Source organism: Podarcis vaucheri, assembly GCF_965113315.1.
Source record: "Podarcis vaucheri genome assembly, chromosome: 11".
Taxonomy (NCBI): domain Eukaryota; kingdom Metazoa; phylum Chordata; class Lepidosauria; order Squamata; family Lacertidae; genus Podarcis; species Podarcis vaucheri.
In genome coordinates, this window is record NC_138749.1 from 59,654,278 (window position 1) to 59,678,453 (window position 24,176).

General features: G+C 44.5%; 1 protein-coding gene and 1 long non-coding RNA gene across 3 annotated transcripts in view; both read left to right on the top strand.

The window, feature by feature from the left end:
• The window catches only part of SLC28A3 (solute carrier family 28 member 3), a 47,466-nt gene extending 34,023 nt beyond the window's left edge, over window positions 1-13,443 (top strand). For both annotated transcript variants that reach the window (XM_082241575.1, XM_082241576.1), the window contains 9 exons: window positions 365-445; window positions 1,423-1,548; window positions 3,388-3,518; window positions 4,513-4,681; window positions 6,165-6,362; window positions 8,475-8,556; window positions 9,897-9,995; window positions 11,337-11,445; window positions 12,885-13,443. In XM_082241575.1, coding sequence (XP_082097701.1) covers window positions 365-445; window positions 1,423-1,548; window positions 3,388-3,518; window positions 4,513-4,681; window positions 6,165-6,362; window positions 8,475-8,556; window positions 9,897-9,995; window positions 11,337-11,445; window positions 12,885-13,005 — 1,116 coding nt within the window. In that variant the 3' untranslated portion in view covers window positions 13,006-13,443. The remainder of the gene's footprint in view (window positions 1-364; window positions 446-1,422; window positions 1,549-3,387; window positions 3,519-4,512; window positions 4,682-6,164; window positions 6,363-8,474; window positions 8,557-9,896; window positions 9,996-11,336; window positions 11,446-12,884) is intronic.
• A 2,006-nt stretch (window positions 13,444-15,449) lies between these two features.
• The window catches only part of LOC309542785, a 77,446-nt gene continuing 68,719 nt past the window's right edge, over window positions 15,450-24,176 (top strand). The window contains exon 1 of the long non-coding RNA XR_014224431.1: window positions 15,450-15,779. This is a non-coding gene — a long non-coding RNA (uncharacterized lncRNA). The remainder of the gene's footprint in view (window positions 15,780-24,176) is intronic.

Sequence of the window (24,176 nt, forward strand, 5' to 3'; positions counted from 1 at the left end):
TGTGCAACCATCCTCTAGACATGGCGTTGACACTTCTAGAATTTCACAAATGTGGATTAGCTTGAGAACACCAGGAAATTACTTTTCCATGTTGCATCTTACACCAGTGTGGTGTAGTGGTTAAGTGGTAGACTCGTAATCTGGGGAACCGGGTTCGCGTCTCCGCTCCTCCACACGCAGCTGCTGGGTGACCTTGGGTTAGTCACACTTCTTTGAAGTCTCTCAGCCCCACTCACCTCACAGAGTGTTTGTTGTGGGGGAGGAAGGGAAAGGAGAATGTTAGCTGCTTTGAAACTCCTTAGGGTAGTGATAAAGCGGGATATCAAATCCAAAACTCACTCTCTCTTCTCTCTTCTTTTCTTAGGTTGGATGGGTAATGCAAATAACCCTCGGGACGAGTCCAGTTGAATCGCTGGTTGCAGCTGGCAACATATTTGTGGGACAGGTAAGCTGTGAAACAGGAAAAACAAACTAATAGCTTTAGAGCAGGGAGTGGGGCAAGGCAGATGAAAAACTTTACCCCTTTATGGTCTAGCAAAGTATGTCCACCATAGTCATGAATAGCAGTATCCTTTGTTCTTAGTGATCTCCATTAAGAACTGCTTGAATTAAACAGTCTGCAATTGGCAAAGACATTGGCGAACAGGCAAAACCTTGGAACCCTGGGGGCAGATTTTAGCCACCACTTCACTAGTGCTTCCCAATACATATTTTTTACCTTCCATGCAGCAGGTAATCAGTCTTATATGGCGCTGATTTACATCAGTTTGGAAAACTTGGATGCAGGAAAGTCTGCTTTCCATAAAGAGCGATTGAAGAGCATCACAGGCACTTGTGCACATGAAACAAAAGGGACAGAAACAAATGGGCAGATTCTAGATCTAGATGTATAGATGATGTGACAAGTTAATCCCATAGGTTTCTTATGTTATATTGTGTAATATATTCACATCTTCAACTGGCCAAATAGATTGACTGTGATCATTCCGTTAGAGCACAAATGAAAGCAAAATGATCATTTGCCTACTTTTAAGCTCTGATTGAATTGTCACTGACTGTTTTTGCATTCCATTGCCCCTTAACACCAGCCTTTACACTTTCACCCTCTTACACTCCTGCAGATCCCCCTAAGTGCATTTGATGAAGGGGTCTCAAGACCACAAAAGCTTATGCTGTAATGACATTTGTTAGTCTTGAAGGTCTTTTGCCATTGCCTTTAAGACTCTTGCTGTTTTTGCTGAAATAGACTGCTATGGCTACCACTTTGGAAATTGTGCCTATCCCAGTATTTCTAGCTTACAGAAAGGAAAAGGAGATGGTTTTAAATGTACTCAAGTGTAATTTCATACTATGGATAAAATATAGCAATATGAGGCAACACCTAATATGTGCTGGCTTGCTTTTTTGCTCCTTTTCCACCAGACAGAATCTCCTCTTTTGGTGAAGCCTTATTTGCCCTATATCACCAGGTCTGAACTCCATGCTGTCATGACGGCAGGATTCGCCACCATTGCTGGAAGTGTCTTAGGAGCATATATTTCATTTGGTGTAAGTATAGAAACATGCTAGCTCTTAATTACTGTTTTCCATCCCCACCCGACTAGTAACAAAGAGCATGAAAGGGAATTAGTTCTCCCCAACCACGCAGATTCCTAGAAGACAAATCTTTCATTAACAGCACTTTCCTGGGAGAAGGTTCCATCAAACTCCGTAGGTCTTGCTTCGGAGTAGACAGTTTTCCTGCTGCAAACCAATGTGACTATCCTGATTACGGTATATTTAAACCAGTTAATGTTTTCAGCTAGACATGCATATACAGTGGTGCCCCGCAAGATGAATGCCTCGCAAGACGGAAAACTTGCTAGACGAAAGAGTTTTCCGTTTTGGAGGTGCTTCGCAAAACGAATTTCCTATGGGCTTGCTTCGCAAGACGACAATGTCTTGCGAGTTCCTGCTGGTTTTTTTTCCCTTCCCCCCCCCCTTTTTCTAAGCTGCTAAGCCGCTTATCAGCTGATCCGATCAGCAGATAAGCCGCTAAAAGCCGCTAAAAGCCGCTAAAAGCCGCTAATAGCGCTAATCTGCTAATCCGTCAATGGGCTTGCTTCGCAAGACAAAAAAACCGCTAGATGAAGATAATCACAGAACGGATTCTTTTCATCTTGCAAGGCACCACTGTATCTTGATTCAGGCAAAACATGAATCTTTTTAAAAAGATATCACTCATACCTTTTGACCTATTTATTTCGTCAGCAGGGAGGCCATCTAGGGAGGGCAAGAAGCTGAGCCCAATTTTCAAAGAGAGGGTTGCCCCCCCCCTCAATATTCCACAGCCTCCTGAGCTGCCAGGCCTTCCCACAGCTGGTGGAAGGCGGCACCGGCCTCTGTGGTGTCAGGAGATGCCACAGGGACCAGCATGCCTGGCACGAGGTCATACTGGCCTGCACGGCTTTGGGAGGTGTGCATGACATCACACAATGCACATGTGACATCACATGTGTGTTCTGGGCCCCTTCAATCTTGGGGGGCAGCCTGGAGCCTATGTTCAGCAGGGATACCACAGGAATGATATTCAGCATCTTGTTTGTGCCCAATTAAATGTAAAGTATTGCACTTGGGCAAAAAAAAATGAAAGGCACAAATACAAGATGGGTGACACCTGGCTTGAGAGCAGTACATGTGAAAAGGATCTAGGAGTCTTGGTTGACCACAAACTTGACATGAGCCAACAGTGTGACGCGGCAGCTAAAAAAGCCAATGCAATTCTGGGCTGCATCAATAGGAGTATAGCATCTAGATCAAGTAAAGTAATAGTGCCACTGTATTCTGCTCTGGTCAGACCTCACCTGGAGTACTGTGTCCAGTTCTGGGCACCACAATTCAAGAAGGACACTGACAAACTGGAACGTGTCCAGAGGAGGGCAACCAAAATGGTCCAAGGCCTGGAAACGATGCCTTATGAGGAACGGCTAAGGGAGCTGGGCATGTTTAGCCTGGAGAAGAGGAGGTTAAGGGGTGATATGATAGCCATGTTCAAATATATAAAAGGATGTCACATAGAGGAGGGAGAAAGGTTGTTTTCTGCTGCTCCAGAGAAGCGGACACGGAGCAATGGATCCAAACTACAAGAAAGAAGATTCCACCTAAAGATTAGGAAGAAATTCCTGACAGTAAGAGCTGTTCGACAGTGGAATTTGCTGCCAAGGAGTGTGGTGGAGTCTCCTTCTTTGGAGATCTTTAAGCAGAGGCTTGACAACCATATGTCAGGAGTACTCTGATGGTGTTTCCTGCTTGGCAGGGGGTTGGACTCAATGGCCCTTGTGGTCTCTTCCAACTCTATGATTCTATGATTCTATGAAATGTTGTCCTCCTTCACCTTTGACATTTCAGATTCCAGCCTCCCACTTATTAACAGCTTCCGTGATGTCAGCGCCAGCAGCTTTGGCTATTGCCAAGCTCTTTTGGCCAGAGACCGAACATCCCCAGATAACTGCACAGCAGGGTGCAAAAGTGGAGAAAGGGTAAGATGATTTATACTTGCATGATGCAAAGGCTTAGGCAGAATTGGGAAGAGTAGGGTAGCTCTCTCTCTCATCACAAAAATAGAGGACATCAATTTGCATAAAATGTGTATGCACTGATTTATAGGGTGAGGCAAATTTCAAATGCATTATAAGTAGGAATATAACTCATCCTAGTGGAGAAGACTGTGGTCAAGTGGCCTTTGTGGCAGCTTGGACTGCTGTCGTGGTGCTAATTGTGGATGGGTGACTAACAACCTTTTTTACGCTTCTTGTGGTTCTTTATCTTTAAGCTGGACTTGAACAGGACTCTCAGATAGAGGGCTGTCCTCTGCCACTCTAGGGAAAAGACAATAAATAGAGTTGTTATGCAGACATTCAAAAATACAGTTGCAGTAAATTGCATAACAAGCCATTTCCTGCCCTTTCACAACACCTTAAATCAAATGCCTGGTCCTAAGATAACCGTCTCACTTTGCCTAACGATAGGGGCGGCTGTAGCTCAGGACATTCAATCACAAGTTGCATCTTGTGCTGCTTGGCCCTGAGAAAGTGTGCACATGAAATGCTTCCAAGGCTCCAAAGGACTCTGTAAATGCTAAATATTGCTAACAAGATTAAGTACAGTGGTACCTCAGGTTACAGACTATTCAGGTTACATGCCCTTCAGGTTTCTTAACCCAGAATAGTACCTCGGGTTAAGGACTTTGCTTCAGGATGAGAACAGAATTTGTGTGGCAGCAGCGGGAGGCCCTATTAGCTAAAGTGGTACCTCAGGTTAAGAACAGTTTCAGGTTAAGAACGGACCTCCAGAACGAATTAAGTTCTTAACCTGCGGTGCCACTGTACTGGTTCTGATCATTTTTCTGGTTGCTGGTTTTTTTAAAGGGCGAATTCTGTTGTCATGGGGGCGGGGAGGTGACAGGGGTTCCTTCACCTGCTCTTTTAAACATCACATTAACCTGCACCTTTTGTTCTTGTTTTCTCGGTGAAGAGACTCAAAAAACCTATTGGAAGCAGCCAGCCAAGGGGCTTCTGCCTCCATCCCTCTGGTGGCAAACATTGCTGCAAATCTCATTGCCTTCCTTGCCTTGCTTTCTTTCTGTAATGCAGTCCTGTCCTGGCTGGGAAATATGTTCAACTATTCACAGTTGAGCTTTGAGGTATTAAGTGCTATAAGCTTTGTTGTTGTTGTTGTTGTTGTCACTATTCAGTACAGCCATGGTGAATGAAAAAGACAGTACATTATAAAAGGTTATTTGCTTGTACATAATATAAGAAACAAGGACAATATACTTAAGTTTTACTCATGTCCTATAAGATTTTAGCTAAGGCATGATCTCTCTCTCTTTCACACACACCCCTGACATAAAATAAAAAAATTACCATCTTTTTCGCCCTATAGGACGCACTTTTGCCCCTCCAAAAATGAAGGGGAAATCTGGGTGCGTCCTATGGGGCGAATACAGGCTTTCGCTGAAGCTTGGAGAGCGAGAGGGGTGAGTGTGCACCGACCCCTCTCGCTCTCCAGGCTTCAGGAAGCTATCAGCAAGCCTGGGGAGCCCGCGGGAGATCCCACAGGGCTCCCTAGGCTGCGGATAGCAGCCTGCTGCACGGAGCGCGGGGCGCGCTGAAGCAGAGCGCCCCGCGCTTCGGGCAGACATCAGCCAGCCCCACAAGCTCGGGGGACAGCGGGGAGGCGCAGTGCTGCCATCCCGCTGTTCCTCGACCTGGTTTGGAGGCTGGCGCTGGGGAGAAGCGCTCTTCTCCCCAGCGCCAGCCCCACAAGCTCGGGGGACAGCGGGGAGGCGGAGCGCCGCCATACCGCTGTTCCCCGACCTGGTTTTGGGGGGGAAATAAAGGGGGGAAATTTCCTTTATTTCCCCCCAAAAAAACTAGGTGCGTCCTATGGGACGGAGCGTCCTATGGGACGAAAAATACGGTATATTTTCACATGAATCCTATTTAGCCGATGCAAAGGGAGTCTGACTGGCCACTTCTCAGGCGTGTTGTAGTGCTGGACTTCCTACACGGCACTGAGTGAGGCTCAATGACCTTTGAGGTCTCTTCCAACTATGGTTCAGTGCTGCTGCTCATGAAACCAACCCTTCTATAGTCTGCAGTTATATCAATGATTTTTATTTTTATTTTTTTAAAGCACCATTCATTCAGCAAAGTCCTTCATTCAGTTCATCAGTGGAGGGTGTGGCCCCCTTCCTCTGTCACTGGTGTCCTTGGACTTTATGAGACAGTGGAGATCCGTAATCACATTCCCCCTTTTCTGTCTTTAAATTTTATTAAAACACAACTGCAGATAGGGGTGGGTGGGTGGTAGTGATTAGGGAAGGGGAGTTTAATGGCCTGCCCAATTACCTGCTCCTTTTTGTTTCCCATTGTTATGCGTGCTTTGCACTGGCGCCAATGGCTTCACATGACAAAAGGTAGGGTTGCCTAATATTGACTTGCTTTCTAAAGCCGTACTGATGCATTTGTGAGCCTGACCAGCTTGGTGACCACAGCAAAGCAATCGAACGTAGGAGGTGGTGGTGGTTTTTATGTAAACAAAAAGCCCTGAGAAATACCAATATGTGGTTAATGTATTTATTGGCTTTTAGATCAACCCCTCCCCCCCCCCTCTCTCTTTAGGTCATTTGTGCTTATGTCTTTATGCCATTTTCATTCATGATGGGAGTCGACTGGGAAGACAGTTTTCTTGTTGGTAGACTTCTCGGCTATAAGACCTTCTTCAATGAATTTGTGGCTTATAAAGATCTTTCAGAACTGATCAAACTGAGGAAGGCAGGAGGGGAAAAGTACATTGGTGGAGAGAACCAATATCTGAGTGTGAGTATCCTTGCACAGTTCTTTGCTTTTATTTGACCTAGCCTTCTCAGAGGTTCCAATCGTCACACCGAATAAAATTGATTTCTGATTTAAAAACCACTTTGGTTAAGCATGTGTTATTATAGCAACACAGAATATTTTTCTAATGCCCATTTAATTCACAGCACCCAATCTGAGCTAAGCAGCATAATCTCCCATTTAGCAACAGGGAGCAGGGCACAAATGTGGAGGCAGGGGGATAAGATGACTAGGTTAATTCTTATTGCTGCCCCAATCTCCAGGAACCGTTTCAATAAGGGATGGTACAAAATACAATTCCCTAGGAATCTGAAGAGAGTGGCAGAATGTTTTTCTTTACACCTAGTGCGTCTTCCTAGGAAGTACTTTGAGAGTTCTGAATCCAAGACTTTCTGCCTAAAAATGCCACATTTTCTTTCAGAGTGAACCATTTCAGACTGAACCTGAACTGACAGTCCATTTTGATTGCCATTTTGGAGTATCAGAAATTGATTTCCAGTGGTCTAGGCTGCCATTCTGTTCATGGTGAAGTGGTCATTTCACTACTACACCCAGAGCAAGTTGAAAGCCTGTGCTGTCACTGCAACGAAGCACTTTAATTTATTTATTTATATATTTAACTTTTGTGCCACTTCATATTTCAGCAGAAATCGTTGTGGTTAGGCTTGAACCTGTGTCTCCTGGTGCTTCCTAAGTTTGATGCCAGGGTTCTCTGCTTTGGTAATTCCAGAACTATTCAGCAAGAACATGACGGCATAGTGAAAAAGAGGTTGGAAGGTTCACTTTTAATTTTTCTCAGAGCCTTCTAATAAGTCTAGATACAGGTATATATCTCCAATAGAGTCTATTCTGCTGCATGTCCACTCCCACAGCCTGCAACAATGAAGCTTCCCAGCTTTCAAACATTTCCAGGAAAAGGTTGGACAAAAGAGACCTTGAAATGTGTTTTTCTACATAGGCAAGAAGCGACCAGAGATATCTACAAATAGCTGCTTTAAAACATGAGGGGGCACTCATAAGCATATAATCAATTGAAATGATTGTATAATTTTATTATAAACAGGGAACAGCGGGTGGGAAGAGTGAAGATATGCTCATAGTTGTATCTCTTGCAGTTGGAAAACAATGTGTATATACAGTATATACCCAATAGAATCATCAGGGGCCTCTTACCCATAGAGGCTAGTGGTGCAGTGCGCCAGGGTGTCAAGTTCTGGAGGACGCCAGGGAAGAGGCAGAGGCTGGACGCGGCACCTCCCAGCATCAGCTGGCCACCCTCACCCGCCTCCGCCATGCCGTGCCAAAGCAGCACCGCGCCTGGAGCCTCCACCTGCTGTGGCCACCATGGCATGAAGCGGCCAGTTGAGCCGGGAGCTGCCGCGTCCAGCCGTGCCGGAGGAGCTGCCGTCCAGCACTGCCCGCCTCTTCCAGCCTCACAAAGCTGGGCGTGTTGCCGGCAGCGCTGTCCTCCCTAAAAAAGGTCTGGGAAACGGGGAGGTGGCGCCAGAGGGATTTTTGCACCACAGTGCCAGATATGCTTAAGATGGCCCTGAGAATCCCAGTATGTTTCCGAGCACAATTCAAAGTGTTGGTGCTGACCTTTAAAGCCTTAAACGGCCTCGGTCCAGTATAACTGAAGGAGCGTCTCCACCCCCATCATTCTGCCCGGACGCTGAGGTCCAGCTCCGAGGGCCTTCTGGCGGTTCCCTCACTGCGAGAGGCCAAGTTACAGGGAACCAGGCAGAGGGCCTTCTCGGTAGTGACGCCCGCCCTGTGGAATGCACTCCCATCAGATGTCAAAGCGATAAACAACTACCTGACATTCAGAAGACATCTGAAGGCAGCCCTGTTCAGGGAAGTTTTTAATATGTGACATTTTAGTGTATTTTTCATCTTTGTTGGATTCATTGTTGGGGAAACCCAGCCAGATGGGCGGGGTACAAATAATAAATTATTATTATTATTAAAGAAAGGCAGTCATTTCCACAGGCACACAGCAGAGAAGCTGCTTAAATCATATTTTGGTAGATTTTGCCATTTCAAAGGGTAAGATGATGTAACCTAGCAAGATGTTTTCCTTTCTTCAAATTTTAGATTCGATCAGAAACCATTGCCACTTATGCTCTCTGTGGATTTGCAAACTTTGGCTCTTTGGGACTCGTAATTGGAGGACTCAGTAAGAAAACGTTTACTTCTTGTTTGGGGCATAGTATTGAACAAAAATAATCCAAACCCAAACACTCTTGCTGCTGCAATACATGCAGCTGTGGATGGCTTGGCAGGACTGCACTGCTGAGCTGACATCTGTCTGGCTGAATCACTGCAGAGAGCGGGAGGGGTGTGGTGGCAGCAAGATTGTGCAGTGGCAGCAGAAGCACTGGATTGGCTCTGCTGATGTGTTTGAACCGCACAGGCCCCACCACCAGTGTGCCTTCCCCCTCTCCATCCCAATAACGTCTGATATTGTGCTGTACTGTGGAGGTCCTGCAAGCATCTCTCTAGCTCATTGTGATGTCAGAGACACTCTGCACCTCTCTTCTGAGGTGCGAAAATTTCAAGGTCATGAAAATCACCAACTCTGGCTATCTACAAAGAGCAGCCAGAACTTATGGGCTCCGGATGATACATGAGAATGCATCAACCTGGTGCTAATGCCTAAGGAAGCCATTGTCATACCAAAAAGGCAAAGGTATCTTGCACTGGACGCGGGTGGCGCTGTGGGTTAAACCACAGAGCCTCTTGGGCTTGCCGATCAGAAGGTCGGCGGTTCAAATCCCCGCGATGGGGTGAGCTCCCGTTGCTCAGTCCCTGCTCCTGCCAACCTAGCAGTTCGAAAGCACGTCAAAGTGCAAGTAGATAAATAGGTACCACTCCGGCGGGAAGGTAAACGGTATTTCCGTGTGCTGCTCTGGTTTGCCAGAAGCAGCTTAGTCATGCTGGCCACATAACCCGGAAGCTGTACGGCTCCCTCGGCCAATAAAGCGAGATGAGCGCCACAACTCCAGAGTCGGCCACGACTGGACCTAATGGTCAGGGGTCCCTTTACCTTTAATGTGAAAATTGGCCCAGAGGCTACTGGACACTTTCCTGGCTGCTTGGTGAAGTCTAGCTGGTGCAGAGATAGTCAGAGGCAGGGCCAGATTTAGGTTTGATGAGGCCCTCAGCTACTGAAGGTAATGGGGCCCTTTATATGTCCAGCTGTCCCTTGTCAACAACAAATTGTGGCTGTTTTTTGTGTTGAATATACACCACACACAACACAAAACACTGTTGCTGTATGCAGGTTTTATTTTATTTGCTTTTTATCTTATATTTTGGAAATGTACATCCAATTTTTTTTCCTTACAATTTTTCTGGGGGCCCCAAGAAAGTGGGGCCCTAAACTATAGCTTGTTTAGCTTATACGTAAATCCAGCACTGGTTGGAGGGCTCAGGAAAACCTTGACTGGAACTGCTTCACATTCCAGAATGCAAGAACTGATAGTGGATGTCGTTTTCCTCAACTCTCTTCCTCAGCATCCATGGCTCCTTCCCGGAAGAGAGACATTGCCAACGGGGCCTTGAGAGCCATGATTGCTGGCACGGTGGCCTGCTTCATGACAGCTTGCATTGCAGGTACCACATTTTTTTCTACCACAGGATGGCAGTGTTTGGGTTTGTGTTCTTCAGCAGGCCCTGCTGGCTCCAGGACATTTTGGTGTGGTGCTAAACTTCAGTGCAAGGATGTATTCTGTGTTCATTATTATTATTATTATTTTAAGGTTACTTTTTCTCCCTTTATCTCTTATCAGTAATTTTAAAGATCTATATTAGCGGGCATGCAAATTGATGGCAGTGCATCTATTTGAAAGGGGTAAAGGAAAAGGAAAATAATATTTCCAGCGCTGCACTTCCGCCATACATTCTCAAATTGGAAAGAAGAGGAAAGTTTTGTACTAATGAACCTACAATCCAGCTCAGGCTCTTCTGTATTGCACACATGGGTGGCTGGAATTTCCACTAAAATCAGTCAAACTTTGACTTCTGGTTAAGATGGTGACAGGGCAGACAGCTGCCTCTGAAGCTCCACAGGTCACACAATTTTAATTGGTTTTAACGTGTTTTAGATCAATTATCTTATCTTGAAAATCAGAGGACAGAAGAATGTGGCGCTGTGATTCCAATAGCAATTAACAGGCCTGGAGCTTATTTGTCTTGTCAGCTTTCTTTTTACTGAGTGGTGATGTGGGAGGCAGCTGAAACCAGTGCTCTGTAATTAATGAGATTTTTAACTTGGTTTTAATACAGCTTTTAATTGGACTTAACTTGTTTTATCAACTGCTTTTCATTTTGGAGACCTGAACGCTGCGAAAATGTGGTGTTTATCAGTCTAGGCTGCTTGTTCCTTGACAGCTAAAACTGTGGACTTTATCTGTAGAAACTTCAAATTGATACACTCTGGACTGGATGTTTTAACCAGAGATTTGATTTATTTTTGCGCTCAATTAAAAGGCAGCAAATTGTCCTCACAGCCTCTGGCAAGCCTGCAGGCAGTCCACCTGCCGATCCTGCAAAGGTCTACAAGGCCAGATAAGCCCCTTTTCTATCAGGATGAACAAAGGACAAATGTTCTATCAACTGTCCTGGCAAATATGTAAGATCTGCCTGACCATTTGTAAATTCAATGGTAGCACCCCCTGTTGGAAGTCTGTCTCATTGGCTAAAAATCAGATAAAAAGCTTGTTTGGGGATCAAATTGGCTTTGTTGGTTTAAAATCAGTGTATGCATTAAACCACCCTTTCCAAAGACAAAAGGTTCTGTTAATATTTGGCATCCCAAATGCTTTTGGAAGCATCACATTAAGTACAAATAGACTTTAAATTTCTGAATCAAGCTCTGAAAAGGGGGAAAGTTTGTAATGCAACCAAGAAATATGGTTGTTACGTAATAAAGGAGGTTTTCTGCTTTATTTTCAGGAATATTATCTGTTGCAGGAGATCCATGCACTGCTTTATTTGAAAACAACTTCAATATGACCAGCAATAGCACAGAAATAGTTAGCTGCTGCTTAAACCTCTTTAACCGGTAATTATAGAATGGCAGAATCTCACTTCAGAGAAACACATCTGAAGTTCAATTATTTCTCTTACAGAATACAGGAATACTATATGCAATACTGCAAAAAAAAAATACAAAGATAATGAAAATGTAGCTCAAAGGTTAATGCTTCAGACTTCATGAACATTGTCGAGCTATCATTTTATAACTATTAATCTTAGAATTTGAGGTTGGTTTCTATGCACGTCACCTTTCACCAGCTACACACAAACAAAGGCCACATTCATAAATAGCACTTCCATAAGGTATCATTTAGTAAGCGATGTTGCAACCCAAGAATGCCCACTTCACATCTCCCTTCACAACAGGGCTCACATAGCATGACATCCAAATGCATTATTTAAGGCTCCCCTCCCCCCCATGAGCACAGCAAGAAACCATGGTTTAAGCTTTTGGGGCTGTCACAGGGACCAGCCAATCAGCACTGTGCACAGCCAACTTCTTCTGGAAACAGAAAGAACTTGTTGGCCCTAAGCTTGATTCTGTAAGGAAGTGTGTAAAAGGTAAAGGTAAAGGACCCCTGACAGTTAAGTCCAGCCGCAAACGACTCTGGGGTTGTAACGGTCATCTCGCTTTACTGGCCAAGGGAGCCGACGTTTTCTGGGTCATGTGGCCAGCATGACTAAGCCACTTCTGGCGAAATCAGAGCAGCGCACGGAAACACCGTTTACCTTCCTGCCACAGTGGTACCTAGTTATCTACTTACACTGGTGTGCTTTCGAACTGCTAGGTTGGTAAGAGCTGGGACTGAGCAACGGGAGCTCACCCCGTCGCGGAGATTCGAACTGCCAACCTTCCAATTGGCAAGCCCTAGGCTCAGTGGTTTAGACCACAGCGCCACCCACGTCCCTAAGGAAGTGTGTACATCTGGCCAAAAGCAAAGAGTAGCAGATCCACATTGGGCTCACCACTCAATCTCTGTGCATTAGTACACAGCCTAAGCCAACCCAGAGACTGATTTATTTATTTTAATGAACCTGCTAGGTCTTTAGCTTCAGATGTTTTGTTAGCCACTCTCATTGTTCATCCCAGAGCAGAGCACATAACCATTTTAGAATACAACACCTAAAATAAAAGTAAAATAAAACACAAAACATACTCTCAGCAACAAGTACAACAGTAAATCACAACAGCCTCCTGCATTAAGTGCATCTAGTGATGAATAGGTACCCTGAAGTCCAACAGATATTTGAGATGTACCCTATAGCCTCAGAGTACTGATGGGAGAAATCAACAATAATAGCTCATGGATGCAGTGACTCTCTTAGAATTGTTTTAAAACTGACAGTCTTCAAACACAGGGAATATGGTAGTGTGGCTCAGGTTAGGGAACCCATAGAATTTATACACAAGCACTTAAATTACTATTACAATAGTAATAAAACTTATTTTCCCTTCTCCACCAGTGCGAACAGTTCCACAGAGACTTTTTTAAAAGCAAACAACACCTTGAGGTCCTTGAATGGATGCTGCAAACTTCTGAACCCGTCTACATTTAACTGCTCCCGGATGACTCCAGAATTTTAAACTGGGCACTTTATGTAAAGAGACAAGCATAGGGATTTACTTCACTGATGGACTGGTAGCAAGACAAAAGGACAGTGGAGTTGTCTGGTGGTTGTTGCAGACAAGACAAATCTTGTTTCCCAGCTTAAGTAGATTGGCAGCTGTGTAAATGCTGCAGTTTCATTGGGGCTACTGGGTAAGTATCTGCTCCGTATCTCTGATGAGCTCCTAAGTCCTGATATGAGTGCCTGGTCATGATGAAGGGCATGTTTAAACTTTTTAAATGCTATTTCAAATATTTATGTAAAACTGTTCCAAATGCCATGTTTGCTTACACCTCCCGACTCTCTTTAAGATCAGGTAGAGACATTTCAATCAAAGATCTTTCTCATACTGAACATAGAAAACTGCCTTATATATCAAATCAGGCCGTTGGTCTATCTGCTCAATATTGTCTACACTGACTTGTAAAGAATGCAGGGTGAGGGAGACGTGGGGAAGTCCGGTAGATCAGTGTTTCCCAACCGGTGTTCCGCGGCACACAAGTGTGCCGTGAGATGTTGCCTGGTGTGCCGCGAGATGTTGCCTGGAGGGAGGCGGGCGAGGGCATTTGCTTCCCGGAGGACTTGTGGGAAGCCGCCCCTTCCCTGGGCGACGCGCCGCCTCGCGACTCCGGAGTCAGTCCCGAGGGCTCTCGGAGGGACTCGCGAGCGACGGCGCGGCGGCTCCGGGGCGCGCTCAGCCGGGCCGCCGCGCGCCCCCGCTGCAGCTGCCCGGGGTGGAGCGCGACGCGGAGCCGGGCAGGCTTGGAGGCGCCCAGGTAGGGCCGAGCCGGGTGGGGGCGGGGGGTCTCGGTCTGCTGCGGGCGCAGGAGGGCGAGCGGGAGAGGGAGAGCCGTCGGGTCTCCTGGAAGGAAGCGAGGCGGCGGCTGAGGGGGATGCAGCCCCGTCCCCAGCAACAGGCGCTCCTCGAAGTGAGGCCACAAGTCGGGGCTCGGACAGGGCCTGGAAGCAGCGGCTCCGGCTCTTGGGAGCGGAGAAGGGGACTTCGAAAGCGGCCTGGAGGAGAAAAGCCCCGATGCAGCGAGAGCGGGGAGCGTGCTGCCTTGTCCAGGCCTCCTCGCTTTGTGCCGTCCGCTGCCGGGAGCAGGACACGGGGGCTCCTCGTTCGCATGCTTTCCCGGGTGATCGGTGAGGGTTAGGGTTAGGGTTAGGGTCCCTCAGTCCCTCGCTTTGCTGCCTCCCCCCCCCCCACCCCCAAAGCTTGGAGGTTCCCCGGCAAGGGGGAGGGGAAAAAATTGAAAACTTTCACTTTCGTGCGTCCCTCCCGGCGTGACGCTGCACGCTGACGTCATGGGGCTGTAATGGTGGTGTGCCGCGAGATTTTTTTCATCAAACAAGTGTGCCTTTGCCCAAAAAAGGTTGGGAAACACTGCGGTAGATTATGAAAAATGTTATGGAAAGATGGATCTTTTTTATTTTCTTTTTTCTTTTTCTATTATTTCCTTTTTTGTGTTTGACTTTGCATCTGTATTTGGAAAAAAAAGAATAAAAATATTTTTAAAAAAATATTGTCTACACTGACAATATTGTCTACACTTACAGGGATTCTGTGGGAATGTTCAGGGATGCAGGAGCGGATATATTGTCTGATTATTTCCTTATCCAATTTGTGTTAACAAGTTCCACAATTTCAGCAGAGTAACATTCCCCTTATTTTAAACTTTGCAACGGCTGTGTTTGCTCAGGCTCGCTAAAGCCTCTATAATAACTGTTCTGGTATTTTCCCCTTATTCCCTCATAAAATATAAGAGACGACACAGTCTTTTACAAAAGTATAAAAAGAGTTTACTCACATTCTGTTCACAATCAGATCCCAGAAGGCAGACTTAGCTTAATGAAGTAACATACACTTGCAATCTATCTCATAAGAAGACAGTCCCTTTGTCCTCTCTTGGCTGGAAGCCAAGAGGGCATCTTTGGCTTAGTAGATGTTGTGTCTTCGATGCATGTGGTGAAAGAGAGAGAGATGGCTGCCCTGCCCTGTGCTTTTGTCATTACCTGCACAGGTGAGACCACACCCACCTCTAGTCACATGCAGAGGAAGTCTGTCCTAGCCCAGAAGGAAACAGGAAGTTTACCTGATGGCTGGACAAATATTCCTCCCCATGTGTAAACATGTTCACTCTAGGAATGTTGTACTTAACTGCTCTTGTGTTTCACATCCTACAGATTCAGACAGTGTACTTTCCCAGTCCTACCTGGTGATGCTGGGGACTGAAACCGGGACCTTCTGTATACAAAGCAGATGATTCCCCCCCATGACCTTTCTCCTCGGTTACAGCCCCTTCTGTGGTCTTGCTCTATGAACTCAAAATTACCTAAGTGTGATCTTAAGTATATATCTCAATAGGACTTTCTCCAACTAAATCTGCTAATATTTGCCATCTGTCTTACACTTACAGTGGTGCCTCGCAAGACGAAAATAATCCGTTCCGCAAGTCTCTTCGTCTAGCGTTTTTTTTCGTCTTGCGAAGCAACCCTATTAGCGGCTTAGCGGATTAGCGCTATTAGTGGTTTAGCGGTTTAGTGGCTATTAAAGGCTTAGCGGCTTAGAGGCTAAAAGGCTATTAGCGGCTTAGCGGATTAGAAAAAGGGGGGGAGCGAAAAAAATTGCAAGACTCGCAAGACGTTTTCATCTTGCAAAGCAAGCCCATAGGGAAATTCGTCTTGCGAAGCGCATCGAAAAACGGAAAACCCTTTCGTCTAGCGGGTTTTTCGTCTGGCGAGGCATTCGTCTTGCGGGGCACCACTGTAGATTTTCATTGATATAATTGTGGTTATAGGGATTAAGAGATCTGATCTGGAACTAGCTTTGTTTTTGCCTTGCATTAAAGCCTCCCTCATATTTCTCCATACCAAACATGACCTCGTTTGAGGAAGCCAATATGCTGCTGTCCAAATGTTGCTGGCCTCCAACCCCCCAACAGCATGTTCTGTCAAGGATGATAGGAGCTGTAGCCTAAAAACATCTGGAGGACATCACTTTGACTAAACTAGTTATTATTGTTATTTATTTTAAAAAATACTGACTTATTTTGGTGACAAATCATGACTTGGGATCTGTTGGAAATCTAGCTGTGGTTTTCTTTCGATATTGAACATTCCTGGAAAGTTATGTGTCTTTAGATTCAGGTGGCAAACGAGGATATTCCACATGACCAAGAAAACAACAACAGTTCTTCAATTTCAGCCAGCGGGGCAAGATTTTATGAAATCTGCAGCAAATTAAATTAAAAATGTCAATAAATAGTTAGAAATTAATGCCTGGTTACTGTAAAACAGCCGGGTTTTTCTTCTGAACCAACTGCATGAGCTGCTGTTAGCAATGTGACCACCAAGTGTTATATAAGAAAAGCTTCATAATATAGAACTGCATAGGTACGAAAACAGATCTCACTGCAATCGTGTTTACATGACCAATAACAATACTCTGGTGCCATTTACTTCACCAGAGGTTAATTAACTCCACATTGTTATCACTTCTGGTGGAGCCAGATAAGGGAAGCACTCCTCTGGTACCTAATTTACAATATTAAAAGATGTTAAGGCTGCAATCCTACCACCAGCATTTGGCTGGCTGAGGGGCCATAGGAAGCTGCCGTTCCAGAGGTGGAGATGGTGGCTTGCCAGCACATACCACTCCAGAATGCCCACAGAAAGCTCTGCAGGTCCCACTGGTGGTGGGGGACAAAATGAGACGGTGGTGGTGTATTGGGACAGGCCTTGGATCTGTAGGATCCTACCTTCTGCCCCTAAATAGGTCCCTAAACTATGCCAGCTCCTGCCATAGCTGTCAACTTACAGATTTGAAAATAAGGGACCAGCAGCCAAAATAATGGACCTGCAACCTCACCTGTTCCAGGCACTCCAGTCTTCCTGTCCTCCTGCAGTCTGGTCAAACTCATGCTGGTAGCTTCGAGAACACTGTCCAACCAACTTTATAACCAGAGGTTCAACTGAATAGAATCTGAATCACATGCACCACAAGGCCTTAAGATGGCTCCCCGGCCTGGCTTTGCACTGCAAAGTTTGCAGCAGCACGTGCAACAAAATGGCGTCCAGCATTCAAAAAACCCCTCAGCTTGCATTAACTAGCCACACACAAGGCATGCAAGCTCCATCCCCCCCCCCCGTCGTTCTTAGACTTCTTAGTTCTTAGACTTCCAGTTCTTAGACTGGCCGGCAGGGAGGGAGGGAGAGGAGCTGCTTCCTTTGAAATTTAAGGGACATCATTTAAGGGACATTTAAGGGACATCCATCAGTAAGGGACAGCAGTGGGGCATGGCGCTGGAATAAGGGACTGTCCCTTCAAATAAGGGACACTTGACAGCTATGGCTCCTGCTGAGGTCAGTGTGGTCAATGGGGGGGGGAGAAAAGGAAAAACGTTGAGAAAATCATCAGCATTCCATCTCTTGCGATGGCTGCATCTTGCCAGCCGGACACAGGAAGTGGTGGTCATTCTGCCATGGATTCTCCCCAACATTGACATCTCCATAAGATTATTCTGTTATGCCACAAGTCAGCCATTGCTAGAGAACCTGGTGTCCCCCAGATGTTGTACTACAAGTCCCATCAGCCCCAGCCAGCTCAACCAAAGGTCAGGGACAACGGGAGCTGCAGTTCACCAACTTCTAGAGGGCAGAGTGATGGCTGCCCTGCACTTTGGAGTATCCATCGCACTTTATGGAGATTGTCTCAGGGTAACTATGCAGAGGACTGCAGTGTGAACCTCCTTAATACTTTTTGTCAATTTCATTTCACATCTCGGAATTTTTTTCACTGCACAGTCGAACAAGCTTCAAACAATACTTTACAAAAATATTACTCTTGCAAGAATGTCAAGTGTTAATAAAATTTAAGAACTGGTTATCTATTTATTGTCTAGAGTCAATAAAACTACATTGTTTCTTATAGAATTCTGTCTTCATACAAAATATATATTTAAAAAAATCCCTGTTACAAGAATATTGAAATGGTCTTCTTATGCTTGGAAACATTTTCGCAGGACACCTTTCCTACTTCCAGAAAAAAACATGTTAATAGCAAAGGTAATTTTGACTGGCATGTTTTTAAATGTAGTAATGAAAAGAAGCCTTTGTCTGAGAACACAATGTTTTCTCTGGCTGCACGTACAGCTTTCTTGGTCACGTCCTTGGTAAAGACATTCCTGTGGAGGGAATGTGTGAGTTTTAAAAGTGGAATTAGGGGGTGTAAAGCTAATCTGAACTTGTAATAAACTGAAAAACAACATAGCAGTGCTATGAATCGGAGTATTTCAGCAACTGAGCAGTCATGTGCAATTCCTTATTTATTTTAGTAACTGAGAAGAAGAAAAATTATCAGTCATTACGCTTTTGCAAAATAATCATTAATTTACATAGATTTAAGACTATTCAAAGGAGAATAAAGAGGGGGAGTGTGCAAAAATAATAAATTCTGATTAATTTCCTAATCTGGATATAAACTATGAAATCAGGGGTGGGAAACCTCAAGCCAAGTGCAGCTCTCCGGGTCTCTGTCTGGCTTTTAGGACTCTGGCCAGTCCACACACCCTCTCCAGGAAACACCAATTGCTGGCCTTGCTCTGCTGCTGATTTTGCTTGGCTGGAATGTGTCCTTGAATGATGACAATACATCTTGTGGGGATGTGTGGGTTTGGTCACAGCCAGTTTTGCAGCACCCACCATTGGTGTGCGGCACCCAGAAGGGTGCTCATGCAAGAAGGCAGCCCTTGAGCCGAAAACAGTAAATAATTTTATGAATTGCGTTGTTTATTTACTAAACAATGCAATTCATAAAACTATCAACTACACCTAAAACTGCATTAGGACATAAAGCATATTGTATTTCCATGTTCCAGTACCTAACGAAATCACTCAATTTCTCAGTGGTCTACTTGTCTTCTACTTTCTCTGGCTCTTATAAAAGTTCGTACAATAACCAGTCAAATATCAAGGGAATGTTTTTATTTTTACAGTTACAGCTTAAAGAGGTTCTTGCTTGTACCCTGTTACCTAAAAATAAGTCCCACTGTGTAGAGAGGCATACAGTACTATACAGTAAGTTTCTCAGCCCAAAACGGTTATGTCTCATGTCTGGAAATACAGTCGTACCTTGTTTTGCGGTCAGGATCCGTTCAGGAGCCCCGGCTGCTAGCCAAAAAGGATGCAGCGCAAAGTGGTATGCGCTTCTGCGCATGTGCTTCTGCACAGTTTAGCGCTTCTGTGCATGCGCAAGGGGCAAACCCGGAAATAACTCATTCTGGTACTTCCCGGTTTGCCGCGGACGTTCACCGCAGGTATTACTGTACTGAAACAGATCTGACCAAAGATGCTACAAGAATAGCACAGTTGATTCAATGCAGAATAACAAATGTGTATGTGTGTGTGTACAAAGTAAGAAGATGAGCTTAGCAGGGGTCAGCAAACTTTTTCAGCAGGGGGATGGTCGACTGTCCCTCAGACCTTGTGGGGGGGCCAGACTATATTTTTGTGGGGGGGGGGGAATGAACAAATTCCTATGCCCCACAAATAACCCAGATGCATTTAAAATAAAAGCACACATTCTACTCATGTAAAAACACCAGGCTGGCCCCACAAATAACCCAGAGATGCATTTTAAATAAAAGGACACATTGTACTCATGTAAAAACACGCTGATTCCCGGACCATCTGCGGCCCAGATTTAGAAGGCAATTGGGCCCGATCCGAGCCCCAGGCCTTAGTTTGACTACCCATGAGCTATAGGTTTAAATAAAGTTAGACCTTCTTTCATCCAGCTAAGTAATGGAGATGCAGGATGCCTTGCCATTTCACACTGCCTTTGGAAACACATTAATAAATAAAATGCAAATGCCACAACATTTGTGTGCTATTTTTTCCATATTGCCAGAGACAGGAATTCACTATAGCAACCAACAGACGTTGGTCACTAGGTACATGAGGCCAAAACCACGAAGAAGAGTTTGAATTTGATATCCCACTTTATCACTACCCTAAGGAGTCTCAGAGCGGCTAACAATTTCCTTTTCCTTCCTCCCCCACAACAAACACTCTGTGAGGTGAGTGGGGCTGAGAGACTTCAGAGAAGTGTGACTGGCCCAAGGTCACCCAGCAGCTGCATGTGGAGGAGCAGGGAAGCGAACCCAGTTCACTAGATTACAAGTCCACTGCTCTTAACCACTACACCACACTGGCTCTCATGAATATTTATTGTATTCTTCTATAGCTGGCTTATCAGATTTTGCAGCCCAACTCCCAGCAGGCTCATCAGTGTTGCCAATTGTAGGGATGGTGGGAATTGTGTTCTAACAACAACTGGAAAGCCACTGGAACATGAAACTCTTTATTTCAGGGTTGTGAGTTTGAGCCCCATGTTGGGTGAAAGATTCCTGCATTGCAGTGGGTTCAGTGCCTTTTTTCCCCCTTAAAAAATGTTTAGGGGTATTCTCATTTTGACTCAAGAAAATCACCATTTTATAGTTCAAATAGGGAACAATAAATACAGTAAATGGACAAAAGTACAAAGGTTCACAAAATGTTTAGGGGTATACGTACACATGCGTAGCCCCAGAAAAAAGCATTGAGTGGCTTGGAATAGATGACCTTTGCAGTCCCTTCCAACCTTATGTTTCTATGAAATTCCTGCTCCATATTAATTTTACTAAGGGCCAAACTACATAGACCATAGGAGATCCAGGACTGGAAGTCCTAACAACTTCATGTTTACTTTTAAAGCAGCCCCAGGGATCTGCTGGATTGATCAGGTAATCAGTAGAGGAAGGCTTTTGATAAGTGGGATTCTTACCACATTGGTGAGAAGCTTGCACGCAATCAATAACTTTATATTTTCAGGGTTCTCAGTCATGCAGAGGCTTCTAAGGGCAGCCATACAACTCCACTTAGAAGCCCCTTTTAGACCTTCCTGGTCAGTGTGGGGAGGCAGAGGAAACTCATGCAGACATTTAAAGCCTTATAAATAGCTATATGAAATAAAAGGTCCACAGCCTTCTAGTTTGTTAAAAGAGAGCAAGCATTGACTTGCATACTGTAGAAGTTGGCAGTTTTATTTTCATTACTTGGGAAAGAAAATGGCGAAAATAGCTAAGGGTCCAAACTGACATACTATTCAAAACTATTTGAGCTACTGAAGTTTAAAATAAAGTTGGAACATTTGCGAAAATTGTCATCTAATGGGAGCAGATACAATTACAGTTATGCTAGCTAACTTTCCAAGAATTGTTAATTGTGCATACTGAAATTATTATTATTTAAAGACATCTGAAGGCAACCCTGTATCAGGAAGTTTTTAATGTTTGGTGCTTTTATATATGCTGTAAGCTGCCCAGAGTGGGCAGGGTATAAATAAGATTTATTATTATTATTATTATTATTATTATTATTATTATTATTAATTATCTCCCCATTCATAAAGGAGTTCTCAACTTGTTGTAATCTAACTAAAGAGAACCTTGTAGCAACTTTGCCACACAGATGACGTTCCTGATTTAAGTTGATAAAAGCTCATGGGTAACTGACTGCAATCTTAAACACACTTACCCGGGGATAAGTCTTCTTAAACTCAATGGACTTGCCTTCTGAGTGGACATGCACAAAATTGCACTGTACAGTGGTACCTCGGGTTAAGTACTTAATTTGTTCCAGAGGTCCGTTCTTAACTTGAAACTGTTCTTAACCTGAAGCACCACTTTAGCTAATGGGGCCTCCTGCTGCTGCCACGCTGCTGGAGCACAATTACTGTTCTCATCCAGAAGCAAAGTTCTTAACCTGAAGCACTATTTCTGGGTTAGCGGAGTCTGTAACCTGAAGCGTATGTAACCTGAGGTACCACTGTAATACACTCTATGATGGCTGGTTGGTCTTTACATTTTCTTGACACACTTTGCCTGTGTTTTAGGAAAGAAGCACTAGGTGGCAGAATTTCATCAGGGAAATATTTTTTTCACGCTCGCATTCCTGCAACGAGTGCAGTTTGCTGATTTTGTCCCAAATAATTTGATGTGTGTACTTCTTAATCCATGATAACACTTTTCCATTTACATTCCAAAAAGAAATTATCCTTGCTGGTAAGATGCAAAAGAAATAATCTGTCCACTATCTGAATGCTGGTGGCTTCTAGAACATCATATTGGGGCTTCTAGGGTGACATTTTGTTTATTTACTCACTTGCATTAATATCCAAAGAACTTGAGGTGGCATGCATGCTTCACTCCCCCCCCCCATTTTATCCTTACAAAAGCTTTGTGAGGTAGGTTACCAGGGGGTGCTTTCAGGGATGAAGGTCTCGGTCCCAGAAGATAAAAACTTTTTATCAAAACGCTTCTCCAAAAGTGCAGGATTCAGGGTCAAACACAAAGAATCAGTCTAGGTCTGAAGCAATCTCAGTTGACACCCCCCCCCCCAGCTGTCAACGTTTCCCTTTTTAAAGGGAAATTCCCTTATTCCAAATAGGATTCCTCGCAAGAAAAGGGGAACGTTGACAGCTATGCCCCCCCCACACACACACCCCACAGACCCATTTCGCCAACCACAAATGGGATGGAGAATTGTTAGGGGGTCATTTGTGCTCAGTCCTAAAAAAGAAAAAAAACTATTTGATGGCAGGCATGGTAAAATCGTATTTCAAATAAAATTAATGGTCACGTTTCTTTTTATTTATGTATTGTGTGCACAACGCTAAAGAAAACCCTTATCCCCTGAAGATGCTGAAAATCCTATACGCAGACTTAGCTACATATTAGGGCTAAATGTAGCATTGTAATCCACTCCCGGGCTTAGTAACTTGTGTGATAGGCTTCAGAGCCAGCACTGTACAGGGGGAGTGGAAAGGGAGGGTGATTGCATTCTAACCAAAAACCTTATTATTCATGAGATCTGGACATATACACCCATGGCTGAAGACCATTTCTTTATGGTGGGTTTGCTTTCATGGCTATTGTGGTGTTATAATCCCCTAAACAGAAATATGCCTCCTTGTCCAACAATCCCCACCAGCACAGCTGCTTCTTCTTGTCACTGTGTCAGTACCCCTTTCCCAATCACTGTGTTGTCGTGGGAGATGGTTACTGTTATGTACTGAAGTTCTCACCCTGGGCCAGCAGGGGGATACTGCAGATAGTTATGCAAATAAGGGATCGAAAGTGGTGTTCAGTGATTGGATAGTTTTAGAAAATTGTTACAGTTACGTTGTACTGGAGCTCTATATAAGCAGGCTGACTGAACCCTTCAGTTCAGTTCTGTCCTGGCCTGTGAATAAACAAGAGCTGTTTGAAGAATCGCTGTGTCGTCTGATATGTTCACCCACAACTTAACAGTTACTTCCTTCCATTGCTCCACCCAGACCTCAGTGCGAGAAACGACAAACGCAAGGACACTCACAGACCTGTGGGTCCAAACAGGCTGCGCTGCTCTGCTCCCTTCTCTTCCTGGACCCCCTCAATTGCAACATATAACAGGGAAAGAGAACAGGAGCAAATGTCTGTTGTGTTCTTTCCTGGGAACATTTCACACTAAGGATCTAAAAATTACCTTTCTGTTCACTTTTTTTGAAGTGCCCCGGCCACTTTCCTCTTCACTTGACTTACCACACTTATGCTAAATTTCCATTTGTGAACTTTTCATGCTTCTGCCTCAGTTCTTAAGACAGGTTCATCGCTATGGTAACCGAGAACCAAGCTTCCTTAATTTCACTTGCGCAAATCCTACCCATTCAAGAAGGCTGTTTTACAGGCAAATCTCCCGTGGAAACAATTTCACATTAGCTTAGAAGTGAATGGCAGCACCATTTATTAAAATCAATGCAAAGCACATACTCCAAGGTGGCTATTGAGGAGTGCAGTTCAGAGCTGTAGATTTATAATAACAAATATTCCAAATGAGCTTTTTTCTTTAAAAAATAAAATAAAAGTCTTATGAAATATGAGAAGGGGAGAACAGTTCTCTGGTTCAGTACGCAGCTCTGTTTCATTTTATCATTGTAGTTGCTTACTGAAAAGTTATTTGGAAATTTCTCCATTTCCCATCTATTACCACTTATTAAACAGGGCATATATAGAATTATAGAATCATAAAATTGTAGAGCTGGAAGGGTCCCGGGGGTCACCTAGTCCA